This window comes from Embiotoca jacksoni, unplaced genomic scaffold (genome assembly GCF_022577435.1).
Source record: "Embiotoca jacksoni isolate LCO1_2020_lvr unplaced genomic scaffold, fEmbJac1.0.p SCAF_18, whole genome shotgun sequence".
Taxonomy (NCBI): Eukaryota; Metazoa; Chordata; class Actinopteri; family Embiotocidae; genus Embiotoca; species Embiotoca jacksoni.
In genome coordinates this window covers 12,632,429-12,659,175 of record NW_027185318.1, presented here as the reverse complement: position 1 = coordinate 12,659,175, position 26,747 = coordinate 12,632,429, and the positions used below count along the sequence as shown (strand labels likewise).

The 26,747-nt window shown below is 43.5% G+C and overlaps 3 protein-coding genes across 6 annotated transcripts in view; 2 read left to right on the top strand and 1 right to left on the bottom strand.

Annotated features, from left to right (window-relative positions):
- Positions 1-3,805, top strand: part of hectd1 (HECT domain containing 1) — a 28,596-nt gene extending 24,791 nt beyond the window's left edge. For all 3 annotated transcript variants that reach the window (XM_069152838.1, XM_069152839.1, XM_069152837.1), the window contains 5 exons: positions 1,706-1,784; positions 1,947-2,040; positions 2,310-2,460; positions 2,573-2,717; positions 2,825-3,805. In XM_069152838.1, coding sequence (XP_069008939.1) covers positions 1,706-1,784; positions 1,947-2,040; positions 2,310-2,460; positions 2,573-2,717; positions 2,825-2,962 — 607 coding nt within the window. In that variant the 3' untranslated portion in view covers positions 2,963-3,805. The remainder of the gene's footprint in view (positions 1-1,705; positions 1,785-1,946; positions 2,041-2,309; positions 2,461-2,572; positions 2,718-2,824) is intronic.
- A 46-nt stretch (positions 3,806-3,851) lies between these two features.
- Positions 3,852-6,536, bottom strand: ap4s1 (adaptor related protein complex 4 subunit sigma 1). Its single transcript, XM_069152840.1, has 6 exons — positions 6,217-6,536; positions 5,688-5,844; positions 5,508-5,594; positions 5,324-5,392; positions 4,899-4,910; positions 3,852-4,704 (listed from the first exon to the last, which is right to left on the bottom strand). The coding sequence occupies exons 2-6, from the start codon at positions 5,823-5,825 to the stop codon at positions 4,576-4,578; spliced, it is 435 nt and encodes a 144-aa protein (XP_069008941.1). The 5' UTR covers positions 5,826-5,844; positions 6,217-6,536; the 3' UTR covers positions 3,852-4,575.
- A 388-nt stretch (positions 6,537-6,924) lies between these two features.
- Positions 6,925-25,071, top strand: strn3 (striatin, calmodulin binding protein 3). Of its 2 annotated transcripts, XM_069152836.1 has the most exons (16): positions 6,926-7,449; positions 15,169-15,272; positions 15,394-15,467; positions 15,892-15,970; positions 16,365-16,526; positions 16,605-16,743; positions 16,878-17,013; positions 17,108-17,247; positions 17,361-17,539; positions 18,527-18,574; positions 18,756-18,877; positions 19,244-19,411; positions 19,513-19,653; positions 19,806-19,913; positions 20,246-20,332; positions 20,862-25,071. In XM_069152836.1, exons 1-16 carry the CDS (start codon positions 7,171-7,173, stop codon positions 21,029-21,031), a joined length of 2,136 nt encoding a protein of 711 aa, XP_069008937.1. In that variant the 5' UTR covers positions 6,926-7,170; the 3' UTR covers positions 21,032-25,071. The 2 variants fall into 2 exon arrangements, with proteins under 2 accessions (XP_069008936.1, XP_069008937.1); XM_069152835.1 differs by having other exon boundaries at positions 6,925-7,449; positions 16,365-16,743.
- Positions 25,072-26,747: the final 1,676 nt, after the last annotated feature.

The following is a 26,747-nucleotide window of genomic DNA, read 5'->3' as shown; positions in this document are numbered from 1 at the left end:
ACCCAGGACGGAGCCTTGAGGGACACCAGTAGTGAGAGGACAAGGTTCAGACACCGATCCTCTCCCAAGTTACCCGGTAGGTGAGGTCGTTGAGGTAGGATGAGAACAGGGAGAGAGCAGAGCCTGAGACACTGAGGTCCTGAAGGGAGGAAATAAGGATCTGGTGGTTCACTGTGTCAAATGCAGCGGAAAGGTCAAAAGGATCAGGACAGAGGACAGAGAGGCTGCTCTAGCAGTGTGAAGCTGCTCAGAGACAGCAAGGAGGACCGTCTCTGTTGAGTGGTCTGTTGAAACCAGACTGGTGAGGGTCATGAAGGTTATTATGGTGGAGATAGGAGGAGAGTTGGTTAAAGATAGCTCGTTCGAGAGTTTTGGAAAGAAAGGGAAGAAGAGAGACAGGTCTGTAGTTGTTTACGTCAGCCGGGGTGAGGGGGGTTTCTTCAGGAGAGGGTTCACTCTTCCCTCCTTCAGAGAGTTCGGAAAGCAGCCAGTTGACAGAGAAGTGTTGATGAGATGGGTGAGAAAAGGAAGAAGGTCTGGAGCAATATACTGGAGAATGTGAGATGGGATGGGGTTAAGGGGGCAGGTGGTTGGGCGGGCAGAGGTTACCAACGTGAGAACTTGATTGGGAGACAGGGGGGTGAAAGAGGAAAGCGAAGGGGGTGAAGATGAAGATGATGGACATGTAGTTACAGAAACTGGGTTTGAAAATGAGGAGCGTATGTCATCTTATCTTTTTAATAAAGCAGTTGACAAAGTGGCTTGGTAGAAGGATGGAGGGGGGAAGGAGGGTCAAGGAGGTTGGATAAGATGGAGAATAGCTTTTTGGGGTTGGAAAATGAGGATTGAATTCTGGTTTGGTAGAAGGAGCTTTTGGCTGCAGAGATAGAGGCAGAGAAAGAGGAGAGGAGAGATTGATAGGTGAGCAGGTCGTCAGGGTGGTTAGATTTTCTCCATTTCCTTTCTGCTGCTCTCATAGTGGCTCTCTTGGCACGCACCGAGTCAGACAACCACGGAGCTGGGGGGGACTTGCGGGCCTGTCGTAATGTAAGGGGACAGAGAGAATCAAGAGGGGAAGACAGAGTAGAAAGGAGAGTGTCTGTGGCAGAGTTAGGATGCATGAGGGAGAAAGAGTCAGTTGAAGATAAAACAGAGGTGGGAGAGAGGGAGCAAATGTTGCGACGGACAGGTACAGAGTCTATTGATGTGGGAGGGTTGTCGGTTTGAGAGAGTGGGGGAAAGTAAGAGATAAAGAAGCTTGCAGTAACTGATGAACCTGCTGGTTTCTATCAACCAGAAATACAACAAGACTGACACAGTGTCTGCTTTTTATATGCTAGAAAGAAACTGGAAAAAAGAAGCTACTGATATTTGACAATTTTTTTTGTCACATGGATAAAATACCATTTCTAGCAGCCATCTTTGAGAATTGACAAGTTTATTCGGACAAGAGGAATACAAAAAAAAAAAAAATCTACACTGATTATTCTTTGATAAATGTTAAAGTGATCCTGAATTAATTTATAATTCAGGGTGGGTTTTTTTCACCCTGCTGTATTTCCCATCATGCTGTCTGTCCTCTGCAAACTTTGCACTCTCCACCTCTGTTGTAGAAATGGAGGGGAAACGAGGAGTCACCTGCATATTCATCAGTACAATAAAAAATAGAAATGTTTAACTAACTAAATCATCGTCCTCTCTGCAGGTTAAACTTCCAGTTCTGTCCGTCCTCAAAGGTTCACGGTTTCTCCGCTGTGGATCTCAAACCAAACGGAGACGACGAGGTAAAAACAACGAGTGTCACCAACAGACCTATTTACACGAGTATGAGGGAAGTTTATCCTGAAGGTGTATGTCCGTCTGTTTGTGTGTGTGTGTGTGTGTGTGTGTGTGTGTGTGTGTGTGTGTGTGTGTGTGTGTGTGTGTGTGTGTGTGTGTGTGTATAGATGGTGACCATGGAAAACGCTGAGGAGTACGTGGAGTTAATGTTTGACTTCTGTATGCACACTGGCATCCAGAAACAGATGGAGGCCTTCAGGGGTAAACACAATACACACCCAAAAAGCTCTGAATACACACACTTTAAATACACAACTCTAAATACAACCCTTTTCATGTTATGGTGATATATTTTATGGTAATTATGAGAAAACACTTGATCCCGTTTTTTTGAGAAGTATGAGAATTTTTCCTCATTTTTTTTTTTCCTGTTTAATCACAAGATACTTAATTTTGATTATTTGACCAAAACTAATGTAACAATAAACCTCTCCTCTTCATCTTCCTCCTCATCCTCCTCTCCTCTCCAGAGGGTTTTAATCGAGTGTTTCCGATGGAGAAGCTGAGTTCCTTCAGCCACAAGGAGGTGCAGATGATCCTCTGTGGCAACCAATCACCTTCCTGGACTGCTGATGACATCATCAACTACACTGAACCAAAGCTGGGTTACACCAGAGACAGGTACGACATCACACCCCCGGTTTTGATTCAGAATAAAAAGAGAAAGAACAGAAGTAATATTTAATTTGAACTCATCCTCTTCTTCCTCCTTCCTCCTACTCCTCTTCCTCAGCCCCGGCTTCCTGCGGTTTGTCCGAGTTTTATGCGGGATGTCATCCGATGAGAGGAAAGCCTTCCTGCAGTTCACCACCGGCTGCTCCACGCTGCCCCCCGGTGGGCTCTCCAACCTGCACCCCCGCCTCACCATAGTCCGGAAGGTAAAACTCACTCTCTGATTGGCTACTTTCCAAATGATGTGTTTAGACTCTGTGAGCTGATTGGTCACTAACGCCGCCACCCCCCCTCCACCCCCCGCCCCTCTCAGGTGGACGCCACAGACTGCAGTTACCCGTCGGTCAACACGTGTGTTCACTACCTGAAGCTGCCCGAGTATTCGTCCGAGGACATCATGCGGGAGCGCTTGTTAGCCGCCACCATGGAGAAAGGCTTCCACCTCAACTGACCTCCCGACCACCACCGCCGCCGCACTGAGCATGCTCCTCAAAAGTCATCTGTCCGTCGTCTCGCCGCCCCGCCACGTGATTGATGGATCGGTCAGCCAATCCCGAACCAGCCGACTGACTGACTGACGGACCGACCGCCTGCAGGAGGAGGAGGTTTATGTTGCAGAAGTAAAAAAAAAAGAAAAAAGAAATGCTCCCCTCCCTCTCGCTGTCTCCTTACTTCCTCCTCCATCATCATCATCATCATCATCATCATCAGCAGCAGCAGCAGCAGCACCACCATCCTTGTCTCCCTCCTAAGCTGCTGTTTGTTTTCTGCTCTGATGCTGCAGGCTGCTGTGCGCGCGCGCGTGTGTGTGTGTGTGTGTGTGCGTGTGCGTGTGCGTGTATGTGTGTATGTGTATGGACCTCCTCCTCCTGTCTGTTCAGTTTAGTGCCTGGTTTGACTCGTAGCTTCTGTTTTCAGTTCCTCCTCCTTCAGACAGTCGGGCTTCTTTCTCCTCCTCCTTTTTGTTTTCTTTTATTTGCTTTTGGTTTCCGTGTGCGTGCGACAGTTTTTCTGGTTTGTTTCAGACCGGCTGTAAAGGTCAAAGGTCAGAGAGCATTTGGTGTTTCTTTTACGATGAAGCTATAGACAAAAAAAACACTGGTTGTGTGCGAGGCACATCTAAAGAGAAAAACGAGAAAAAAAAAAAAAGTTAAGAAGCTCTGCTCTCCCTGTATTTTCTTTGTATATTATAAACATTTATTTAACTCAAGTTGCAGTTTGAGGTAAACAGATATTTTCAAATGTGTATGCTCCAAAAAATACTCATTAAATTGTTTGCAAAGTATGAAGTAAAGCTGTTGTCCTGTGGTCTGTGGATGGAAATGACAAACAAAAAAATGAGATGCCAGTTTAGAAAATAATATTTTACATTTTCGTTTGAAAGTTTAGTCAGTTTATAGAAGAAACAAATTGATGATCGCCTAAAACACTTTTAATTTGGTCTGTGGTAGAAATCTGCCGGTGTAACTGAAGTTTTACAACACGGACTGAGTTTTATTTTGAAACATTTTGATTATAACATTATATATTAAAATAAGAAAGGTCTTTAGAATATCTTTTATTTGGTTAATCTATAACTTTCTAAAGAAAGTGTAATAATATTGTAGAAGACAACTTTGGAACATTTTATTGTTAATATTAAATATAGATTAGACATGTTTTTCTACATTTATTTTGGCTTTTTTTTATTGATAGGTTGGAGTTTTGTTTGATGCCCAAACAGGCATACAAGATCCAATTATTTAGAACAAGAAAGAAACATGAATTACAAATAATACTGCAGTTTTTCCAGCTTTACAGAACAAAGTAGCACCAAATATATTTCTGGACTCTGAGCAAACATTTATTAAATGCTGAATTCACAGAATTCACACAGCCTGCTCTCCTGGATGATTTTAAATCTGCCAGCTTCAGAGGACGATCATATAGCAATATATTGATCAGAGTTCATGAGTCAAAGTGAATCATGCCGTCGCAGGTTCGAGTCCCTGCGGTTTACAGAGTGTCGACATAAGTCGAGTCCTCCAGTCTGAAAAACAGTCTGTGACATCCTTCCTGAAGGCGTCAGCCGTCAGCCATCTTGTCTATGGCGGTGAGCGGAGCGAGGATGCGGCTCTTGTTGGTTTCCACGACGTGTCCGTTCTGGATCATCTCGTCCAGGATGACGTGCACTCGGTCCAGGTTAAACATGATCTGAAGATGTCGCAAGGTCAAGGAGACAACAACAAACAAACAAACAAACAAAAACATACAAACAGAACGTCTGCTGAAAAAAACGGTGACGTGTGTGTCTTTGTTATTATTTTGTGTCTCTTTGAGGTTCTTCAATGCTGATGTTTAGTATTAGCATCAGTGATGTGTGCTTCTGTCCTCAGATTAAAGGATACATCCAGTTCACTCTGTTGGAAGATAAACACAAACACAGTTATTAGACTGAAATTGACAGTGAGTTGCACTTTTCTACGACTTAAAAAAAGAAAATGTATGTCTCCTCTTTAGGACTCAAACTTTCTTTATGATCTTTGAACGGAGTCCTTAAGATATGTGATAAATCAATTGGCCCAAAGACCAAGAATTCCCCATTATATAATGAGGTAATCATTAAACAATATCTGTACCTGAATAAGGGAACAATGAACCGAGGAATTATTTTCTTTTTTGTTTTGCTATAATCACAGACAGAGATTTTTATAACTACAGTGAGTGCCTAAAATAAAATATTTACTTTTGAAATCAATGCTTTTTCAGACACCCTGATCCTTTAAAAATTTTGTTTGACATTAGGTGAATTCCCTGCTGGAACTGAACTCACCACCCGGCTGAAGTATTTGTCCAACACCTCCACAAAGTTGTGGACCAGCTCGTAGATTGACAGCTCGTTCTGTTGTGAGTCGAGAGGAGACAGAAAACATCCTGCTGAGCGAAATGTGGACAGAGAGAGTGACAGCACGTCAGACACAGAGGTGTAAAATACCAAGACTCCTGTACAGACTCACCTCACTGTCTGTGACTCCCACCACGATATACAGAGCAGCATACTGACGATAAACCAGCTTAAAGTCTTTATATTCCACAAAGGAGCACTGTAAACACACGAGCAGAGTTAAAGGATCATACCCCTCTTTTTTTCTTTTTTAAACTAAACATGATGGACACTTCACAAACAAAACAGGTACCTGGTCTTTCTTGCGGCTCAGGCAGCAGCGGACTACGTCAGCCTCCAGCGCCGCCCTCCTGCTCAGCTCCACGGGCTGATAATACTTGGACAGTCTGGTCTGACCCTGCCGGTTCACCATCAGCACAAACTTGATCATTCTCGGTTGGGCTTGTTGGCTGCATAGGAACAACAATATCAGATATACTGTTGGGAGATTATTGATTTTCACAGTGGCTTGATCACATATATTAGAATATTTAACATCACACTCTTTGGTAAACTGTTAGAGAGGCCCAAAACCCTTTAAAGGCTCTGTTTGTGTAGTTGTGTTTAGGGCTTCCGTTACTGGGACAACAGAGTGTCCGAGGAGCACATGAAGGCATCATACCACAATAATGAAGAAAAAAAAAAAAAAAAAAAAAAAAAAAAAAAGCTATTACCCGTTTATGACTGTTAATAGTAGCGTTTTCACTGTAGTACATCACCTCTATATGACCGGTAAACCATGTCACATATCGGTTGTTAACGTAAACATTTGTTTTACTTACCGGTAGGGGTTAGCTTACGTCTGGAGCTAGAGGAGCACCATCATTAAAAACAATAACTGCCGTTAACTTGTTTGAAACCAAATCCAGTTTATTTTTAACACATTGTTGGTAATTCACAATCTAAACGTTAAATTACAGCCAAACTAAAGTTAAAAACAACCACAAACAAACGAGAAGCTTCAGTCTCTTACGATGCGAAGCTAGTTTGTTAGCATTTCCGAGGCATGCGCAGTAAGACGCTCTCTGGTGCATTCAAGGTTAAGAGTAATTGATGGTAAATCAGAGAGAGAGCTGAGAGTTGAGAAAGGTCACGTTTAGTGTTTTTCAAAACTGTATTGATGATTTCATTTTTTTTTTTTAACAACAAAAGTGCTAAATATTGTTATTATTATAGTGTACAATTGAATAATATAAACAGAAATGTGATCAAATCCGGTAAGGAAAGTAAAAAAGCAGTGTAATGAAATGAGATAAAGACTGACTAATAATAAATACAATCATTATACTTAACTTTAACTGTAGTTTCTTGTATATGTAAAGCCTTAAGGGATAACCTGTGGATTTTTGTCACACTATTTATTATTCCATGGCTTTCACCACACGATTCCTACGTCTTCCCTGTACGAGAACGTTTCACACTGTATTTAGATGACAGGATGGATGTGTCCCGTCATGCAGCACGGCTGGGTTCTCCCACCGTGATCCAGAGAGAGAGAGAGAGAGCGAGAGCGAGAGAGAGAGAGCAGTAATGGCGGCCGGTTAGATACACACACAAACACCGTGTCCGTACTCAGCCGCACTCACCGCAGCGCTCCGCGGCTAGTCAGCCTCACACACCGCGGCGGAGCCAGCGCGACAGGCACGGAGTGGAGACACGGGCTCCAGGGGGCGGGAATCCTTCCGTGGACCGTCGCTCCCTGACACTTTCCTTCTACTTTCCTAAAAAAACAAAACATGGACGAGCAGCCCGGCGGAGGAGGGGTCGGAGCGGCCGCCCAGCGGCAGCCACCGCCGCCGCAACAGCAGCAGCAGGGCAGCAGCAGCTGTAGCGCTAATCCGCCGATTGGAGGTGGTGCAGGCGGCGGAGGAGTCATGGTGCCACACCAGCCAGACGAGCTACCCCGGCCGCAGCAGCAGTACACCATCCCCGGCATTCTGCACTACATCCAGCACGAATGGGCCCGGTTCGAGATGGAGAGGGCGCACTGGGAGGTGGAGCGGGCCGAGCTTCAGGTGAGCCCGCTCAGCTTAGCGCCGAGCGCCGACCAGGCTAGCCTGAGCTAAGAACAACAATAACAGGGGACGCATATAGTCGAGTGGTTACTGTGAAGAAGTGCTCAATATACCTTTTGATATTTTACTTCATATTTACGTTAAACTGCGAAGAAACCCTCAGTGTTTATAACCAGGTCGGCTAACTGGTCAGAGCACGGAATGCGATGGTTTACCGTTAGCTCGACCGGAGCTTAGCCGTTAGCTTCACCGTTAGCTTCATCAATGCTGCCAAACGAGCACGTTAGCAGCTAGCTGAGCTCGTGTTCCTGCTCTCGCCGCGGTGTGATAAAGCTGAAATTGTTTTTAATGTGGACTTTAGGTCACACGTTGGCTACTAAACGAGAAGTGAAACGGCTAACTAATCCGCACGCAGCCATTTTAGTTTGTCACGCTAGCTGAGCTAGCCGTGTTACTGTTAAATCAACAGCTGGGCCCGAGTTCCCCAATGAAGCACTCCTGCGTTGGGAAAAAGTGGTTTAAAAGCCTTTATGGTGGAAAAGCGAGTCTGCTAACTCTGTTAGCATCACGCACAGGGTCTGTGTTGGTGTTTTAGCAGCAGCTTGACCATAAATGAGAGCAGTTGGTGTTTTGAATCATCTCCTTTGGTTGATCATGACATTAGATCCTGAAAGTGCTGCAGACGCACTAATGTGGCGTTTGAGGCTCCATAAAGGACGATACTGATCTTACATGTGCAACCACTCAAAGAGGAAAATACATTTCCATAAATAAGTAAATTATTCGAAAACTTAGGACGTGGTGATATAACAATATTGTATTAATTTATATCGTGATATGAGACGAGATTTCATCTTAGATTTTGGATATTGTGATATGAAATAATTGTCGTCTTTTCCTTTTTAGTTGAAAACACTGCCTTAGTGATGTAATACAGTAACTTAACACACTGCTGGACCTATTAGTAATTACTTAAAGCGTTTTCCATTGAACTGGCTAGCAGGCCTGTGAAAGCAGCACCATATCTAAGTATTGGACCAATAACAATACATTTTTCACGGATATATCATACACTGAACAGTTAAATCTACACTTGTGGCATTTATGCTTCATTTAAGTTCACATGAAGATGTTTCACTTTTTTATTTGATTTATTTTACCCTTGGGAACAAACAGCTCCGAGTCTTTTCTTACTGACAGAATTCTGTGTCTGATGAGTGAACTGTTAAAAAAAATCATTTCAGGGCATTCCCAGTAACGACCAGTTTTGACATGTAAATTATTCAATTCAGCATTACAATTAGGGAAACTTCTTAATAACATAGAAGTGACTGAGGAAAACTAATACAAACGAGCACGTCATGTTAGCATAAGCTTACTGTTCAAGGTCATTAAATTGGTGGACAGTGTTTTTTGAACCTGTAAGTTGTTCGATTACTTGACCCGCTGCAGATTTTGTAAACATAAGAATCTTTTCCCATCGCCGTTAAACAGATACACACCAATAACGTGTTTATTTAAACAAAAAAAAAATTGTTTTATATTGATGTATTGTCATGGAAGTAAATAAGTGAAGTCATTTATGTTTATACATTTAATAGCACAGATGTCTTCAGTTAAAGCCACTAACCACGGTGCTGTGACGTTCACAGGCGACATGATTACACATTAGAGGACGGTTGTAAATATAGATGTGAAATGAGGTGAGAAAAGGCCCCCAGACAGTTGGTTTTGTTTTCAACTGGTATTCCTATTATTTTCCCCGTTAGTCAATTAATCGGTTTCTTTATGAAATGTCATAAAACAGTGAACAGTTCCTGTTGTTATTAAGTTACTAAGGGACATCTTCTAACGTCCAAAACAAATATATGAAGTTTAGTTTACATTTACATAAAATTAAGGTGGGATAAGATTTTGCTGATTACGACTCCAGCTATAAAATAAGTGAAAACAAATCTGTCAAACCGCTGAGCAGCTACAGAGTCGCGCACGCACACACACACACACACACACACACACACACACACACACACACACACACACACACACACACACACACACACACACTCTTCCTCAAAGTGTATTTCAGACCATAGATTTGCTCACCTTCGGCTTCTACTTGGAGTAAAGTGATGAAATGTGGGACAGTTCACATCTTTGTCTTAACACACCCTGATGTGTGTGTGTGTGCGCGCACGCGCGTGTGTAATGACAGGGTCAGCATTCACGCTGAGACTTGGCTCTGCTCTGACTTGTTGCTCTGCGACGCTGGATGCCTTCTGCATGACTCTGTCAGAGTTCCTGATAAGAGTCGGACGTACGAACGGCTGCTGAGGTGTGAACATTTACTGCGGGGGGGGAGCCAGTAAACTGTGAAGGCAAATGGTCACGCACATTCATGAAAATACCTGCTGGATTAGTTCGACATTTTGTCCGCAGCGAGAGACGGCCGTTTGGGAACTCGGTGACTCGTAACGCAAGCGACAATGTCAGCAAAATCTTAATTGTAAAACCATATCGTTTGCCATTTTTATTTCCTGCCACATCTCTCCTGTCTAAGACGCACAGACTGAGAGAAAGACGCACAAAATAATTTCCGATTTGTGGCTGTTTTGCGTCTCTTTGTGGCCATTTTGCCGCTCTGTGTGGCCGTTTTAATTATCTTTATGGTTGTTTTGTGTCCCTTATTGGTCGTTTTTAATCTCTGGATATTTTGCGTTTCTTTGTGGCCATTTTGTCCTTCTATGTGGCCTTTTTTTTTTTTTTTTTTTTTTTTTTTTTTTTTTTTTTAAACTTCTCTTAGTGGTTGTTTTGCATCTCTTTCACTTTTAAACAAGAAAATACAGACACTTCATATCCCTTTACTGGACACATTGACAAAGGGCATTAGTGGAAGAAGCTAAATTACTTTATTATGGCTGGCTAGGTGCACTCATCCCACTCTGTGGAAGAGGACTCTGATCATAATGTGGACATGTAAGAGCATCATACACATTACAGAGGCATTAGTCCGACGGGCTGTGATCACTTGAAGCAGGTGTTGTCATTAAGCTTTTTGGTTATTCATGAAATCAAACGGGCACGTCTCATTTTTTTTTCAGATTTTAAACGTCGCAGTCGTACAACGGTGCATCAGAGAGCAACACCAAGATGACTGTGTTGTTCAGAAATCCCGTCTCAAACCACACAGAGGCTTTTTAATCCATTATTGGTCTAATTTGCCTAATCTTTGCGCTGCCTCGGATGTGGTGGAAACAGACTATACTCTGAAAGGTCCCGGCGTGTTTTTTGCAGTTTAGTTTCTGGGACTGTTGAAATGGGGAAAAGTTTCTCTCTGCTTAAGGAGAAAACGGGTAAAGACATGAAACATCCCAGTGAATGTACTTTAATAATTCATGGTCTAAAGTGTTACTCTAAATACAATGTACAAACCTGTCTCTTCTGACCTGCCTTGTTTCTTTATTTAAAGCGACAGTCACTTGTGTTTTAGGTCATGGATTCACTCCAAGTGTCTGTGGCTTCAGTGAAATGATCTGATTGGTTCAGGTTGCTCCTGTTTGCTGTGTAAACTGTGCAGAGTCCACAGATTGCGCCCTGCCTGCAGTTTCAGCATCGTTTTGTCGAGGAAGACTCGTGCGACTTTCACACTCTGTACAATCATCACCGTTTGCTGGTGAGAAGCAGATTCAGCCGTGAGACCCGAAATCAGACAGTTTAACGTTGAATCGCAGCAGTGACGTTGCGATATGCGCTGTTAAAACTCCACAGGAAGCTTGCAAGCAGATTAGTATTTTTTTTATCGTCTGGGGTTAGTGTTGTTAAAAGGATCCGAGTTGTAAAATATTGATGCTCGAGTCTGAATCTGTTGCCATTACGGAAAGCAGAAAGCAGCGAGGAGATGGTGGGAGGAAAATATGCTGACCAGCTGCAGGCCTTTGACCTTTGACCGGCCTTTCTTTTCAAGTCATGTCAGTTTTTTTTTTTTTTTTTTTTTTTATAAATGTAATCCAATATCACAGTTCCACTTCAGAGGTCTTTAGACCTTCAATTTGGATAAGAGCTCCCTCCCCAATAAATCCTTAAATGGGGATTAAATATGGAATAATGCTGAGGAAGAACAACAGATTTCTTCCCCTAGGACGGTCAAACCACACGGTGGATGTCGTGTTTACTGAACAGAGCAGCACAGTACATTAGCAGTGTTTTCTCCATCGCATCAGGCTTTTATTTTTAAGTGTCTACGGGGAGTCTTCTCAGTGTTTTATGAGTATTTTCTTTATCAATCAGTCATCCAGTTATATTGGAAAACAGTGACAAGTTAGTGCAAGGTGACATTAGCAGCCCCTTCCAGACCCGCAGCTCTTCCAGTTTAACATAAAGCTTCTGCTCAGTTTTACATAAAAAGGCAGCACTTTGTTACCGTTGTTGTCGATGTGGACGCTTCGTTTGTAACTGTAAAAAGGTTGAAACTCTCTGAGTCTGGAGGTGTTTTCTAAGTCCCCGTTTTCCCTGCAGGTACTAAACCGGTTCCACTTTTACACCAGTTCTCAGAACTGAATCTTGGCTTCACTGTAGATGTTTGCTAAATCCAAGAGCGGTTTGCTATACAGATCAGGTCAAAGGTCGTCCTGGTCACCTGGAGAGTGCAGCCCCCAAGAAGAGGCGGTGCAAAGGTGACGCTGTGTTTTGGCAAAGAGGGCAGGGCTGCGGGACTGGAGGCTGTAATTAGGCAGCCTGGCTCAGTGGGCCCTGCTCTGACAGCCCGATCCCAGCTGGACGCTAAAAGTAGACCGGCCTGAAATAACTGCTACACACACACACACACACACCAAAGTTCAACTGGCTGTCAGCTACAAAGTGAAGAGAGGATAAAACGGCATGTAGAGTTTTTATATTTTCCTTAAACTTAATATATCAGGTATTTAGAAAATCGCCCAAAATAATTATTTCCGTCAGTTTGAATAGATTTAAGTGTTTGTCGCTTGACTTTTTATGGGACGTCTGTTTGTTTCTACAGTATGCTTCCAAACAAAGTTGTGAGTGAGGACATCTTTCTCGATTTTTTTTTTTTTTTTTTTTTTTTTTTTTTTTAATGGCTGTTGGAGAGTCCATATTGCTTTCAGGATTGAAGTTGGAATCGGGTTAAGGACACGATGTTAGCGAGTGTCCTCACAAATATTGTGTGCGTTAATGATGCAGTTGTTCAGAGGAATGGCCCCGATGACTTGCTCCCCCTTGTTTAGCCTGGTAAATCTAGGCCAGTGAGCTCACTCCTCTCTCACACACACACACACACACACACACACACACACACACCTTCCTTCGTCACCACCCCAGCGCTTTGACCTAACTCAGCTCCCTAAGGAGCGCTTGATTCATACTCACCAGGTGCACTGGGCGGGAGGGGTTGTGTGTGTGACTTCAGTCTTAAACTGAGAACGGATGAGAAAACTCCACATGAAGTGGCTGTGAAGAGATTCCGCATTAACAGCTGCTTCTCATGGATTACTTTGACTGGCACGCACGCACACACACTCTCACACACACACACACACACACACACACACACACACACACACACACCCTCAAACTGCAGGGATGCATTCAGATTACAGTCCAAAGTCTCCCTGTAAAAATACAACCGGTGGAGAGTAATCCTGCTCCTCCAACTGGTATTGCAAGCACAAACAAACAAATGCTAGAAACACATTTCACAGTATCAGTCTGTATCACAGGATCATCAAATCTGGTTCCCATTTTATTCTGTCTCCGTTATGGCCTCCATTCCTACCACTTTTCTGCCACTAAAAACAGATTTCTTTTTAACAAGTTAAAACCGTTAGCCTTACGTTTTTACTGTATATGATGTATAATTAGCATCACAATATATTTTAGCACCTGGGAATAGGCATAGAAATATGTGCAGATGTAGATATATAACAATCAATGACATAGAGGCATCAAGTGTTAATCTTTCTTTGTTTTAATTCACTGAAATGGTTGATTATTATGATCTTCTGCCAGTTGACTGACTGATTATTTGGCTAAAAGGTTGCTAAAGCATGTCATCGATGTCCTGTTTGCAGTCATAATATAATCAATGTGTCATGGTCAGTTTCCTATAAGTGTTAATGACTCATGCTGAAATCACGGCTCTCTGGACGCACTGAGTGTGTCTCCATGGACGTGATCAGGCTTTTGGGGAGGACTGATATTTGAATGGAGCTGGTGTGGATTTATATGAACTGCTGATTTTTGATCAGAAATATCCTACATAAATAAATGTGAATATTATTCATCAGTTTGTTGTGACCAGACACTGGTGTTTATCATGTATCTGGGACGATGTGTTTGTTTTTTTTGTGTTTGTTTTTTTTTTTTGTACTGGCTGAACCACCACGCACTTATCTACATCATCTGGTATGTAAGAGGGGATTTCGGGGGTGGCGTGGAGCTGTGGCTGTCAATCACAGAGCCGGCTAATCAGAGCAAGGCTGAATTAGTGTAGTCTATTATGTAATCCTCCTTCCAGACGTCCCAGTACAGGCCCGACCTCTCTCTCTCTCTCATTCTCTTTTTTGGCCGAGGAAGGACCTCTGGTTTCCCTGTCGTCATGACGACATATAGTAGAGGAAGTCGCGCAACAACAACAAAAAACACACTACTGTGTTTCCATGGGCACGTTGGCAGAGCGCACTCAGTGCGTTTGTGTATAAATAGCTATTGACCTCCATCAGTGTTGGGTTTCAGTAACAGCTGCTGGACTGACTGAGAGACAGGTGGACTGAGTGATTGACAGACAGGTTAACTGACCAACTGGCAGCTGGACCGACAGACAGACAAACAGCTGGACTGACAGACCGACTGAAAGCGGGACCAATGGACTGACAGGTGGGATCAGTCAGCCAGGAAGTGCTGCTGGTTGCCAGGTGACGGAGGTGATCTGCAGGTTCGAGGACAGAGATTTGGGTAGCAGCTTTTCACTGTCAGTCCAAAATCGATTTTCTTCAGTCTTCCTCTTCCTTTGGTCTGATTTCTTGTTGTTATTTGTTTAAAACTTTATTGTTGTTTTTCTAGAGCAGGTATTTATCTCTGTAATTCTCTACCTGTGTTTCTTGACATACATATAAAGTTTCCTCTGTTTTTGAATTTTACATATATGGAGACCAGCAGAGCTCAGACCACTGTAGCCTAAAAACTGCTGCGAGTAGTACAGAACAATGAAAATGACTAACAACATAATTACAGCTGCAATTAGAAGTTGGTGTTGCTAAAAATGAACGACTGTTCATCCAATCATCAAGCCACAAATGTGCTGCCTCCATCTTCTTGTCGCCGAACACACTGTAACACCGGCGTCGGGCAGAGCACTCGTCCCTCGCAAGTCATTTTAAAATGACACAAGTTCTCACTTCATCATGTTGGACATTATATAAATATTTAAACGAAGTATTTGCCCTATTTTTTTTTTCCTACTCTGAACAAATACTGCGCAGCTTCAGGGAGAGGAACACCACAGAAGAAGATCTTTGTGAATTCTCACGCCCACCAAAATGACCAATTTTAAATCCTAATTTACAGTCGAATGACAGTTTAATCCTCACCGGCTGGTTTTCTCCCGTAATTAAAGGCTACTAACTCGGAAGAAACATTTGCACACATTTGTGTTCTAGATGTGAAATGAATCGTGACGCTGTAACTTTCTCTGTGTTTCTCCAGGCGAGGATAGCATTCCTGCAGGGAGAGAGGAAAGGTCAGGAGAACCTGAAGAACGACCTGGTTAGAAGAATAAAAATGTTAGAATACGCATTGAAACAGGAAAGGTAAGGAACTTTTGTTCTGCTCTTTGAAATAAAAAAATATATATATATATTTTTGTTCATTTTAATGTTAAATCAGGTAAATGAAATGTTGTTTTTTTTCCCTCTTTTTTTCCCTCCTTAGAGCAAAATACCACAAATTAAAATATGGAACAGAGTTAAACCAAGGAGAGATGAAGATGCCAAGCTTTGAATCAGGTACGTGATATATCAACATATTTTTTTTAATGCTTATACACTTCCTCCTCCTCTTTAATCTCCTCATGTTTCTGCTTTCTCCTTCTCCTCTTCCTGTCTTACTCGCTCTCCTTCTCATCCTCTTTTTATTTAAGTAGTAGTTTTGAAAATATCAGCTGCAAGTCTGTTTTTTCCCAGCTGTTATTTCAATGTTTAATAAGAATCAATAATACAAATTTTCAACAAATCTTTCTGATTTTTTTTTTTTTTTTTTTTTCCCCTGATATTTTCTTAGATTTTTAATAATGAAAGTGATCCCTGTGAATGTGTTTCTGGAAAAAAGAAAAGCAGTTTTGTACTGCGGTAACATGTTGCCCAGTGTAACGGCGCGTCTAGCAGGTGGTGCTGTATCCGGTCACTATTTCTGTTTTTTTTTGTCCTTCAGACACCAAAGACTCAGAGGTCTCTGCTGTTCCCGCCAACAGTCAGCTCACCTGGAAACAAGGACGGCAGCTACTCAGACAGTAAGAACACCAGACTGGAACATGCTGAGTTTATGTTGTTGAATAGCTTTGCCAGAGTTTAGAAAGATATATCCAGTACCTAAAACTACATTCACAAACTTCCCCAAATTTCATCGTATCAGAATAAAAATGTCTCCTGATTCACTTAAAGTTGTAAAAAAAAAAAAACCAGGTGAAACTTTCATTCTATATTTGTTGGCTGCACCAAACTGTTTTTCCATTCTTTTTTGATTAATTGTTTTTCATTGTTAATATGTTGATGAATGCCCATCCTAAATGCAGAGTGCATTTTAGAGATGCAACAAGGCAGGTAAAAGATAGGACCAAAGGGCACAGGAAGTAAAAAAAAAAAAAAAAAAAAAAATGGTGGAAAATGAACTCGTGTTGTGTTCAGGTACCTGCAGGAAGTAGGATACACCGACACAATCCTGGACGTGCGTACTCAGAGGGTTCGCTCTCTGCTCGGCCTGTCGGGCTCTGAGCAGAACGGATCTGTGGAGAACAAAAACCTGCAGCACCTGATCAACGGGACGGAGCGCCGCAAGGACAGCAAGAGGTACACGCACACGCCCACAGACACACAGAGTCACTGTGTCACTAACTCAAACACGTGTGACGATGTGTGCCTTTTCAGAAGTCCGGGTGATGTTCTGGAGACGTTTAACTTCCTGGAGAACGCAGAGGACAGCGACGAAGACGAGGACGAGGAGGGAGACCTGATGGACGATATCAGCACTGACAAACACCACAGAGCCAAGAAACACAAGACCAAGGTACGCGAAAAGCGGAGAGCCCCTCTTAAGTCACTACTGTGCATCTCATCCTACTGCCTGCCTTCCTTTTGTATGTCCCCTGCACCTTCTCCTTCCACCATTTTTATTTATTTCCATCTTCTCTCCTCGTCTAGGTGGGGAACGAGGGCTTAGCGTCGGAGGACGACGCCGACACGGAGGAGGCTCTGAAGGAGTTCGACTTCCTTGTCACGGCCGAGGACGGTGAGGGGGCGGGCGAGGCTCGGAGCTCCGGAGACGGGACGGAGTGGGGTGAGACGCGTCTGCGAATCCTGCTGGCTGTGTAGCTCCTCTGACCTGCCTTCTATCCGTGCTGAGATATTTATGAAAGTGTCTTTCTCTACAGCGGAGCCTCTACCGTTTCCTACTGGTGGGGGGAAGTCCTTCCTACTGGGCGGCGCCGACGACGTGTTAGAGAGCGTGCTGGGTTTGGGCGACCTCGCCGACCTCACCGTCACCAACGACGAAACGGACTACGGCTACGACGTGAGAACAACAAACCACAGCTGTAGTTTTCAGGCGCAGATCTTCACCGACGACTTCAATCACACTCTTTTTTTTTTTTTTTTTCTCCCTCTCTCCCCGCCCCCCGCCCTCAGTTGCCGTCCAATAAGGAGTCTTCGTTCAGGAAGACCTGGAACCCCAAATACACACTGCGGAGCCACTTCGACGGTGTCCGAGCGTTGGCCTTCCACCCCGTCGAGCCCTGCCTCGTCACCGTGTCGGAGGACCACACCCTCAAACTGTGGAACCTCACCAAGACCGTCCCTGCCAAAAAGTACACAAACACCACCTCTAAACATAAACGGTTAAAAAAAATGTGAATAAAAAAAATTGTCCCAGATGCTTTTATTTTGAAGGAGTTCCCACATATGCTGAGCACTTGTTGGCTGCTTTCCCTTCACTCTGCGCTACAGCTCATCTCAAACCATCTCAGCTGGGTTTAGGTTGTTAATCGCGGAGGCCAGGTCATGTGACTCAGTCCTCTTAAAGTCTCTGAGGTCTTCTGGCTCGTTGTCCTGCTGAAACACTAATGCTGCTCCTGCTAAGCTCAACGGTGTCATTTAAGAGGGAAGAAATTCCACCAGTTAACTTTGGACCAATTAACTGGAAACCGTCCCAGGGGACGACCTCTCGGAGCCGCTTCACATCCTGACAACAGTGTTAAAGCTGTCATAAAGGCAAACATGCAATCTAAATATGAAGCGTGATTTGGTTTGTTTACACGTTTTTATTTCCTCTAAATCCATATCAGTTATTTCATACTGTTGATTTCTTCGGTTTTGACTGGTGCTCTGTCCTCACGGGTGTTAAAACCGCTATGGTTGCAAAGTGCTTGATGTAATCGACAATATTCAACATGGTAGGTCTCAAAACGGTCCAGAAATCTGAAAAGTTCAGCTGGTGAAGAAATAACAGTTAATCAGAGACGTCCTGTCCTCATCCTCTTTAAAACTCCTGGATTCACTCTGCTTTCAGAGGAAAATCCTCTCTGCTCAGACCTGACACATCCTTCAGTATTTGCATCTCATCCCCCCTCCCCCCCAATTTTTTTTTTTTTTTTTTTTCCTGACGCTATTCAGCCGAACTTCAAATGCAGATGTGTCAGTGTCTCCACACGTAAATCCCTGTAAAGAATTCCCCTTGAGGATTTACTGCGCCGCGGTACATCACGTCGGAGCCTCTTAAGCTTTCTAAACATCGGCGAGCTGAAGAGGCTGTTTGAGGGTGACTGTGTTAAATAACGATCTGTGTTGTTTTTCAGAAGTGCCTCTTTCGATGTGGAGCCCGTCTACACATTCAGAGCCCATGTGTACGTATCCAAACACGCACAACTGCTATCACACTTTGCACAATGGGGGAAGTGTCTGTAGCATTTTATCTGATGATAGATTTGCCGGCATCACGGCTTAATGAACTCCAGATACCGATCCCACAAAAATCCAATGTTAAAGGCTTAGAAATGAGTTGCGACGCGTCTTCCGTCTTTTCAGTGGTCCAGTGTTGTCGTTGGCGATGACCTCCAGCGGTGAACAGTGTTTCAGCGGCGGCATCGACTCGACCATCCAGTGGTGGAACATCCCCAGCTCTAACGTCGACCCCTACGACACCTACGGTACGTCTGCCTTTTAACTACTGCAGCCCTAAAACCAAACACAGCGGTGACTAGACAAAATGTCTCCGCCTAAAAATGGCTCTTGATGTTGCCACGCTCATTCCAAAAGTGGCCTCAACTTTTAAAAATTGGATATCTAAAATTGACTCAAATTTCACAAAAAAGGTCCTCATTAAAAAATTTATTTTAAAACTGTCCAAGAACTGACTTTCTCACATTTTTAAAATGTTTTTACTTTCCCCAAAAAAATGTCTGTTCTTTTCAAAACAGTCTTCATTTTTCCAATGTGTTCACTTAAAGAATGAACAATGAAAAAGCTCTTCTGTCTAATGACCACGAGGCCCCTCTCCGCTCTCGTCCAATCAGATCCCAGCGTCCTGGCGGGGTCTTGGACGGGGCACACGGACGCCGTGTGGGGATTGGCTTACAGCGGCATCAAGAACCGCCTCCTGTCCTGCTCGGCCGATGGAACGGTGAAACTGTGGAACCCGACAGAGAAAAACCCCTGCATCAGCACTTTCAACACAAACAAAGGTGAGGTGATGGAGAGCGGAGCCCCACCCCCCCACCCCCCCTCCCTGTCTGCACTAACCAGTCAAGACAGTTTTCATATTGACGTGCGTGTCTGCTTGTAGAGAACGGTGTCCCCACATCGGTGGACTTTAACGGCTGTGACCCTGCCCACATGGTGGCGTCCTTCAACGGCGGAGACGTGGTGGTGTATGACCTGGAGACTTCCCAGCCTGCACTGGTGCTGAAGGGGCAGGGAGAGAGCAGTAAGCACACACACACACACACACACACACACACACACACACACACACACACAAAGATCATGTGTGTGATTACAAGACGCCTCCCTTCAACAAGATGCAGTTGTGTAATTTTGCTGCTACACCATCTGTATGTTCTCCTATCGCCCCATCAGCCCTCCCGGGGTCGAATCATATCAACAAGGTGGTGAGTCATCCCACGCTGCCCGTCACCATCAGCGCCCACGAAGACCGACACATCAAATTCTACGATAACAAGTCAGGTCAGTGCGCAGCCGAGCCGTTCAGACGGGAGGCGATCATTTTATTTTCGGAAGCAATTTAACGTCGGAATATCCACTTCACTGACAGTTCGGAAAAGAGAAGCTCGACTCTCGCCTCCGCTACGATTATCCTGGCAGAAATTGGATTAGTGCAGTCGTGCGTGTAACCGTAAACATGAAGCTGCAGCTCTCTTAGCATAAAGACTTGAAACAACAGGAAATGTTCAGCCTGGTTCTGTCCAAAGTTGAATTAAATATGCGCAGCTCGTTCAGAAATCGGAATCATCAGAAAGAAGAACTCTCCAGTGAAGTGTTTAACTGTTCTCCTGCAGGTAAGGTGATCCATGCCATGGTGGCTCACCTGGACGCAGTGACCAGTCTGGCCGTGGATCCTAACGGCATCTACCTGATGTCCGGCAGTAAGTCTGTTTTAAAGTTTTCATCCACCTCAGGGGATCTGAAGGTCTCCTAAAGCACTGAATTCAGTTTCACCAAACAAGCTTTACATTTAAATTACAAAGGTCTCAGATATCCTTTTCTTTCCTGCTGTAGACCGTTAAAAACAAGCACTTGGCAGATTTTAGTGAATTATTTCAACTTCAATTCATTCTTTTTTTTAAATTATTTGCTGACCCATCAGTTTTCTACTGTATATGTGGATCCAGGCATGAACAGATTACGAGACAATAATGACATGTGTGTGTCTTTGCGGTGGTTTTATGTCAGACATAAAGTACATTTACTGCAGTAACTGATATGACGATCAAACGGGTGTTGAATTCTTTTCAATGTGGTATTAAAAAGTAATCATTTGAATTAATCAAACTCTGTAAAGACCCTGGAAGCTGCTTCCTGCAGGTGGTAATATAAATAATTGAATTCCTCAGAAAAACTGGATTGCAGTGCGTGACCATATTTCTTCCTCCTACTCCTCCTCCTCTTCCTCAGGTCACGACTGCTCCCTGCGTCTGTGGAACCTCGACAGTAAAACATGTGTTCAGGAAATCACAGCTCACCGCAAGAAGAGCGAGGAGGCCATCTACGACGTGGCCTTCCACCCGTCCAAGGCCTACATTGCCTCCGCCGGGGCCGACGCTCTCGCCAGGGTCTACGTGTAGACGAGGAGGTAAAGACGGAGAGGAAAGCGGACGACCGCGGGGCGAGAGACACCGATAGACGGATGGAAAAGGAGCGAGAGAGAGAGAGACAGGCTAGTCTGTACACACACAAACAGGATTCAGGTCTGTTCAGGTCTCTGAACACTGAAAATATATTAATATGAAAGACTGGAGGTGACGGGATCTCCATCGGACAATTGAATGCGCGCGCACACACACACACACACACACACACGAGGTGGAGAGGCGTGGTCTCCCTGTGACTGACTGAAAAAGACTGAGACATTCAGCAGCAGAAACGTTGTGGAAATGTTAACCCCCCTGCAGGTCGACACAGAGCAGCTCACCTGCCCCCTCTCCCCCCTCTCCCGTGATGTCATCCGCCCGCCCCCCTCCCGTCCCACTGTCTGCAGAGTCCTGAACGTAACTGTGATGGCACTACACACACCCTTCCCCCCGGTTCCCCCTCCTCTCCTTAAAAAAAAAGGAACACTAGCGTGACCTCCTGACCAGAGAAACGGAGCAGAGGACAGACTTTAAAGGAAAAATTCCCCCTGAAATCAGCGTGCGCCGTTCAGTAGTTTGAGGTTTTTCTTGCACCGTCTGCGGCCGACGGGTCGATCCTTGGTTCACTGATTCGCTCCGCCCACTTCTCATCATTTTGTGCCATCGCCGCCAGCTGTTCAGTCGTACAACGGTGCGGCCCATTGGATTGTGGGATTGTTTGCAGAAAGACATAAATTTACCCACTCAAACTTTTTTTCTTTTCTTTTCTCTTCTTTTCTTCTTTTCTTTTTTTTTGCAATGCTGCACTCAGCTCTGCTAAAACGGTCAAACTTTCAACCAACCACTTGTAGCTGCTACCCTGAGTGTTTCACATGGACACGAGTGTCCCGGTTTCAGATCGGGATTTTCAAGAGTCCCTGTTGTGTGTTTGCTTGTTAGGTCCTGATTTCAGAAACCCGGAACCTGGTTAGAAAAACCTGAATCTGCTAGCTGCAGTCCTGCGAGTCCTGTCGGGAAACATCTGCATGTGAACATCAACCCCAGTTTAGTCTTGACTGTATTTACAATGTTTTAATGCAGGCCAGATAGAAAATTTGAAACTACTTGATTTAGGGCCTTTATCTTGTTGACAAAACTGAGTAACAAACACCCGTTTCAATAAGAAATGTGTGTAATTTAACAAAGTTTTCAGTGAGTTATTGAATGGGGTTTGTTGGGCCCTCATTTTAGCTGCTCTGATCTGAAAAGGCGTAAATGTTCATCCTCGATATTTGCCAACACGCAAACTGATATTAAATACGCAGATATGCGAATGAAGTCTGGTCCTTTTAGATGGTATTAACACTGAGCTGTTCCTGTATGTAGGAGACATGTTGAAGTGTCATCAGTAAGTAGATACTCGTATTGATCAGAGACAGATTTCTTTTGCTCAACGTAAACATCTTCTCCACAATATGAGCAGAACCGGGATACTCGTGTCCATGTAAACTCTCCTCCAGTAATGACGGTTTAAATATCAGTTTTTGCTCTGCTAATGCCAGAAGCGCGTCGTACCTCTGTAAGGAAATCCTGACTGAAGAGAGGGTACGTTCACCCTAAAATTGGTGAACGTTGAAAAAGTTTAAATCAAACAAAACCAAACATTTTAGGGGGATTTTTTTTTTCCTCCTTTAATCCTCCAGAAACAAGCAGCTGGAGTCAACAGAACATGTGATGTTTAAACTCACCGGTTTTTTTTTTCCCTCAAAAAAAAAAAAAAATCTCCTGAAATCTGAGCTAAAATTTTAAGAAAACGAAGAAAACCGTTGTCAGATTTTAACTTTTTTACCGTTTGTAAGGAATATAAATTGGAAGGCTAAAAAAAAAAGCTGATTTTGTTTCTAAATACTTCACAAGCGACCACGACGGTTTAAAAAAAAAACAGATTTTCTGTTTGTCTCTGAGGAGGTCTGAGCTGATTAGATGTCCGTCCTGACGAGAACATAGGATTGGTTGATACTCCCCGACCTCAGCCCCTGGTGGGCCAATCAGAGCCCTGCATTTGAAGCCCAGCGATGTAACGAGCGGAAGATTCGGGCGTTTAGTGTTACTGTAGTTACATATTTTTGTTTGTGTAAAATAAATCTAGTTTTTATAATCCTTTTTTATAAATGTCTCGTTACCTGCACCGTGGAGGATTCGGCTTCCTCTCACCCGTCCAGTCCCGCCCCGCCATCCCCGCCACTGCCAGTCCCCCCTTACACCTTCGCCCATCCACTTCCTGTTTCCCATCGCATGGTGACTCACACACCTCGCCTCTGTCTGATTCGTCAGGATGGAGTCTAGTTCAGTTCCCGGGATTCAGACGCAGATCTCAAGTAATGTAGAGAGAGAGAGAGGACCTGCTGCTGAGCAGTATTGTGACTCGGCCGAGGAAGAGGAGGGAGCCAACAAGCTGTGGTTGCTGCGTCTGTTGGCGTATGTCCGGGCTGCAACGTTGGACAAACAGTAAACATGTGAGCTGGTGGAGAGGGCAGTCTAAAATGACATTTACTCCAAAATAACAATTCTGTGTTTATTTATTCCAAAACATCAGATATCAGTTTAAACCTGCTCTTCAGAGGACAAGCATGCAGCAGGAGAGAAAGGGACATTACAATAATTTAAATATGAAAGCAGCTTGCTGGAAACGTATAAAAAGAATATGGACATCTGATGGAGGGTAAACGGGACTTCTTCCAGTGAGAAACAGCAGCTGGTAGCAGTGATCATGCTAACGGAGGCTGTAAGCATCCAACGACTTGTCTAAAAACATCAACTGACCAAATAAAAGCACAAAAGTCCCTCATACAATTGACGTCGACACAAAAAAAAACCCCTAACATTAATTTTGTCTTCATAAAAGAAAAATGTTGTTGTAAAAAAAACACTTTCCACACAAACAATCTTTGACTCTTAACATTTTAATTTTTTTTGTGTGCATCGAACTTTGTCACAAAACCACCATACGAGTAAAGCTGCTTGTAAAAAAAAAAAAACAGACAAAAAACAAACAATAGTTTCCCAATTACATGAAAAGTATCTGGTTAAAAAGTTTATAACCATGTCAAAAGGTGTTTTTGTTAAGAAATACAACAGATAATATAAATTAAATAATGTCCATAAAAATTCAAAGTAAAAACAAGGCCAATAAGCAGACACAGGACTTCATATTGTGAAGCAGCTTCTTCCATTAACCTGCTACTGTTAGCTGTTACCATGGAAACTGGTCACTAACTTCCAGTAATAAATCACCAATTATAAGCTGGCAAGTGGTACCTGCACAGACTCGGTCTGAGTGTAAACAGGTGAAGCTGCAGGTCTCAGAAAGGAACTTGGATAACTGCCTCCTCACTGCTCCTCTTCCTCTTCCTCCGCCTCTTCCTCTTCGTCTTCATCTTCATATCACTTCACTGTCACCACGTTCGGCTCCTCTTCGTCACAGCAGGGGTTATTTAAATCACTCGCAGGTTTTTAGTCTTATCAGGAAACGAAACATGAGAGCTCCAGCAGAAACTGTCCAATCAGAGCAGGTTTGAAACGCCGCCGTCTGATTGGCTGCGAGCGGCTCTGACTCACGGGGAGTTTAATGTTATCGTTGTGGTTTGTTCTGATCCACAGTTTCGGTTTTAATGTTATTTTTTTTTTAACTTGAAGGGATTTGTAACACGAGTGGCTCCTGATTGATCACAACCCGAAACAAACTTTTTTGTTTGTTTGTTTTGTTTGTTTTTATTTTCACCAACGCTACGATTTACTGTGTAACTAAGACTTTTCTGTTTGTGTAATGCATGATTAATACAATAAAAGTATTTTTTCTAGTCTTCCAAAAAATGGAAAAAAAAGTTCTTGATCAGTCTGCGAGTTTTGATGAGTTTTGTAAGTTTTTTTTGTTTTGTTTTGTTTTACAAACTATGAACAGCAGATTTTAAAGACTGTACCACATAGCAGAATACAGCTGTTGAAATGTATATAAAATGTCTATAATAACTATTAAATGGTGTACCTGTACAGAGGCTGCCGCTCCGCTCTTCATTGTGCTTCATGTGTTCAGCAGATTTCAGTCATTGCCGTGGACCGCCAAAATAAAAAGGTTCTGGAGTTCAGTTTATGCAACACTGCAGGTATTTACTGAAACATTATGCTGCACAAATGAGGACTTGCAGTATAAAATAACATCACAGCATACTGTGGGGTGTAAGTATTTGTTAACTACAGCCTGCATGCTTTCACTGGACCGCTTGGCTCCACTTTGTTTTCATCACAGGTGTATTTTTTTTTTCAGCCTGCTTTATTTCCCTATCATGTGTCTGTTGTGTCTCTATGGGTCAGACTCATTTTTTTGCACTTTGCAGCTTTGTAGTAGAGCCGCATACAATGAGGCCCATTGATCTGCCACTTTTATAGGATGGAGCCAGGACAGTTTTGTTTTTTTTAGCTGCTGGTAAGTAAAGAAGAGCAAAGTAGTCTTAAAAGAGAAATACTTTTGGAGACCTCATCTTGTAACTGTGACACAAGGTGAAGGTGGTTCTAAAGTCTTCTGGTTCCCTCCTCATTGGCCTGTCGGACAGGATCTCATCTAATATTTAAAATCAGGGATGGAAGTGTGCATAAGGAACTGTTCATAGCTGATTCGCTATAGATTAGACCGGCACATCCGGGAACTTTGGGTTTACAAACACGTTCCCGCCTTCTTTTGGGGTAACCTTAACCCGCTGGTCGGTTGGAGGGGGGAGGGGGGAGGGGGGTGCTCTAACGTTAGCGTGCTTCCTACTTTCAATAAATACAGGTAGGGCACGTTTTATAAATGTTTTATGAATGCTGACATTCTCGTCTGGTTTGGGCAAGCTTGAGGTCGAAGTGTGTCCATTGACAGCTTAACTTTAGGCGGGTTGTTTTTTTTCAGTCACTTAACGAGCGTTCATCAACTTCAGCGACGTTCACCTAACGGACAAATTGGCGTAGTGACAGAAACAAATGTATGCGCAGCTCCCATACGTAGTAGTTGCTGGACAAAACTGCAGTTATACCCACCAGTGTGTTCGTATTTGGTTTAATTTCTTGCTGGCGGCTCGCCCTGCCAATACGGAGGTACGGAAACCACAGTCCGTATAAGAGGAAACGCACCGTCCTGACCTCTGGAATACAGTCCAACTTTTCCCATCTGGAAATAATAACAAATCAAAGCTACCACGTCCGGGCATTTACAATTTTTGTATTCGTTTGTTGCACAAATTAAAGTGCGTGGTTTTTATAAAACTTTTTAATGTTGAAGTCAAATCTGTTTTTGGAATCTTACTATCAGGCTTTTTTTTTTTACTTGACCGTGTTTAGTGCACTTGTGAGATAACCACCTGTATTTGGCCTCAGGAACAACCCTCCTCAGTGTCCAGCGACTGGCTACCAAAAAAAGATGGGCTCAACCCATATGAGTACGCTGAAAAATAAACTGGGTGGTGGAGAAAATCTGAAAATATATTTACACTTAATTGTTTTTTTTTTGCATGGGACAACATCTTTGCCAACCGGTGTTATGAGGTTTGTGATAAATCAGTTTTATGCAGGCAGCAGGTTCAGACACTGGGACTAAACCACAACCGTGTGCAGCTTTATGGTTTAAACCTTAAACTGATTACTGAGTGACAGATGCTAACAAAGCAGAAATAGCTGTAAAAGAACATTTTGTAGCATC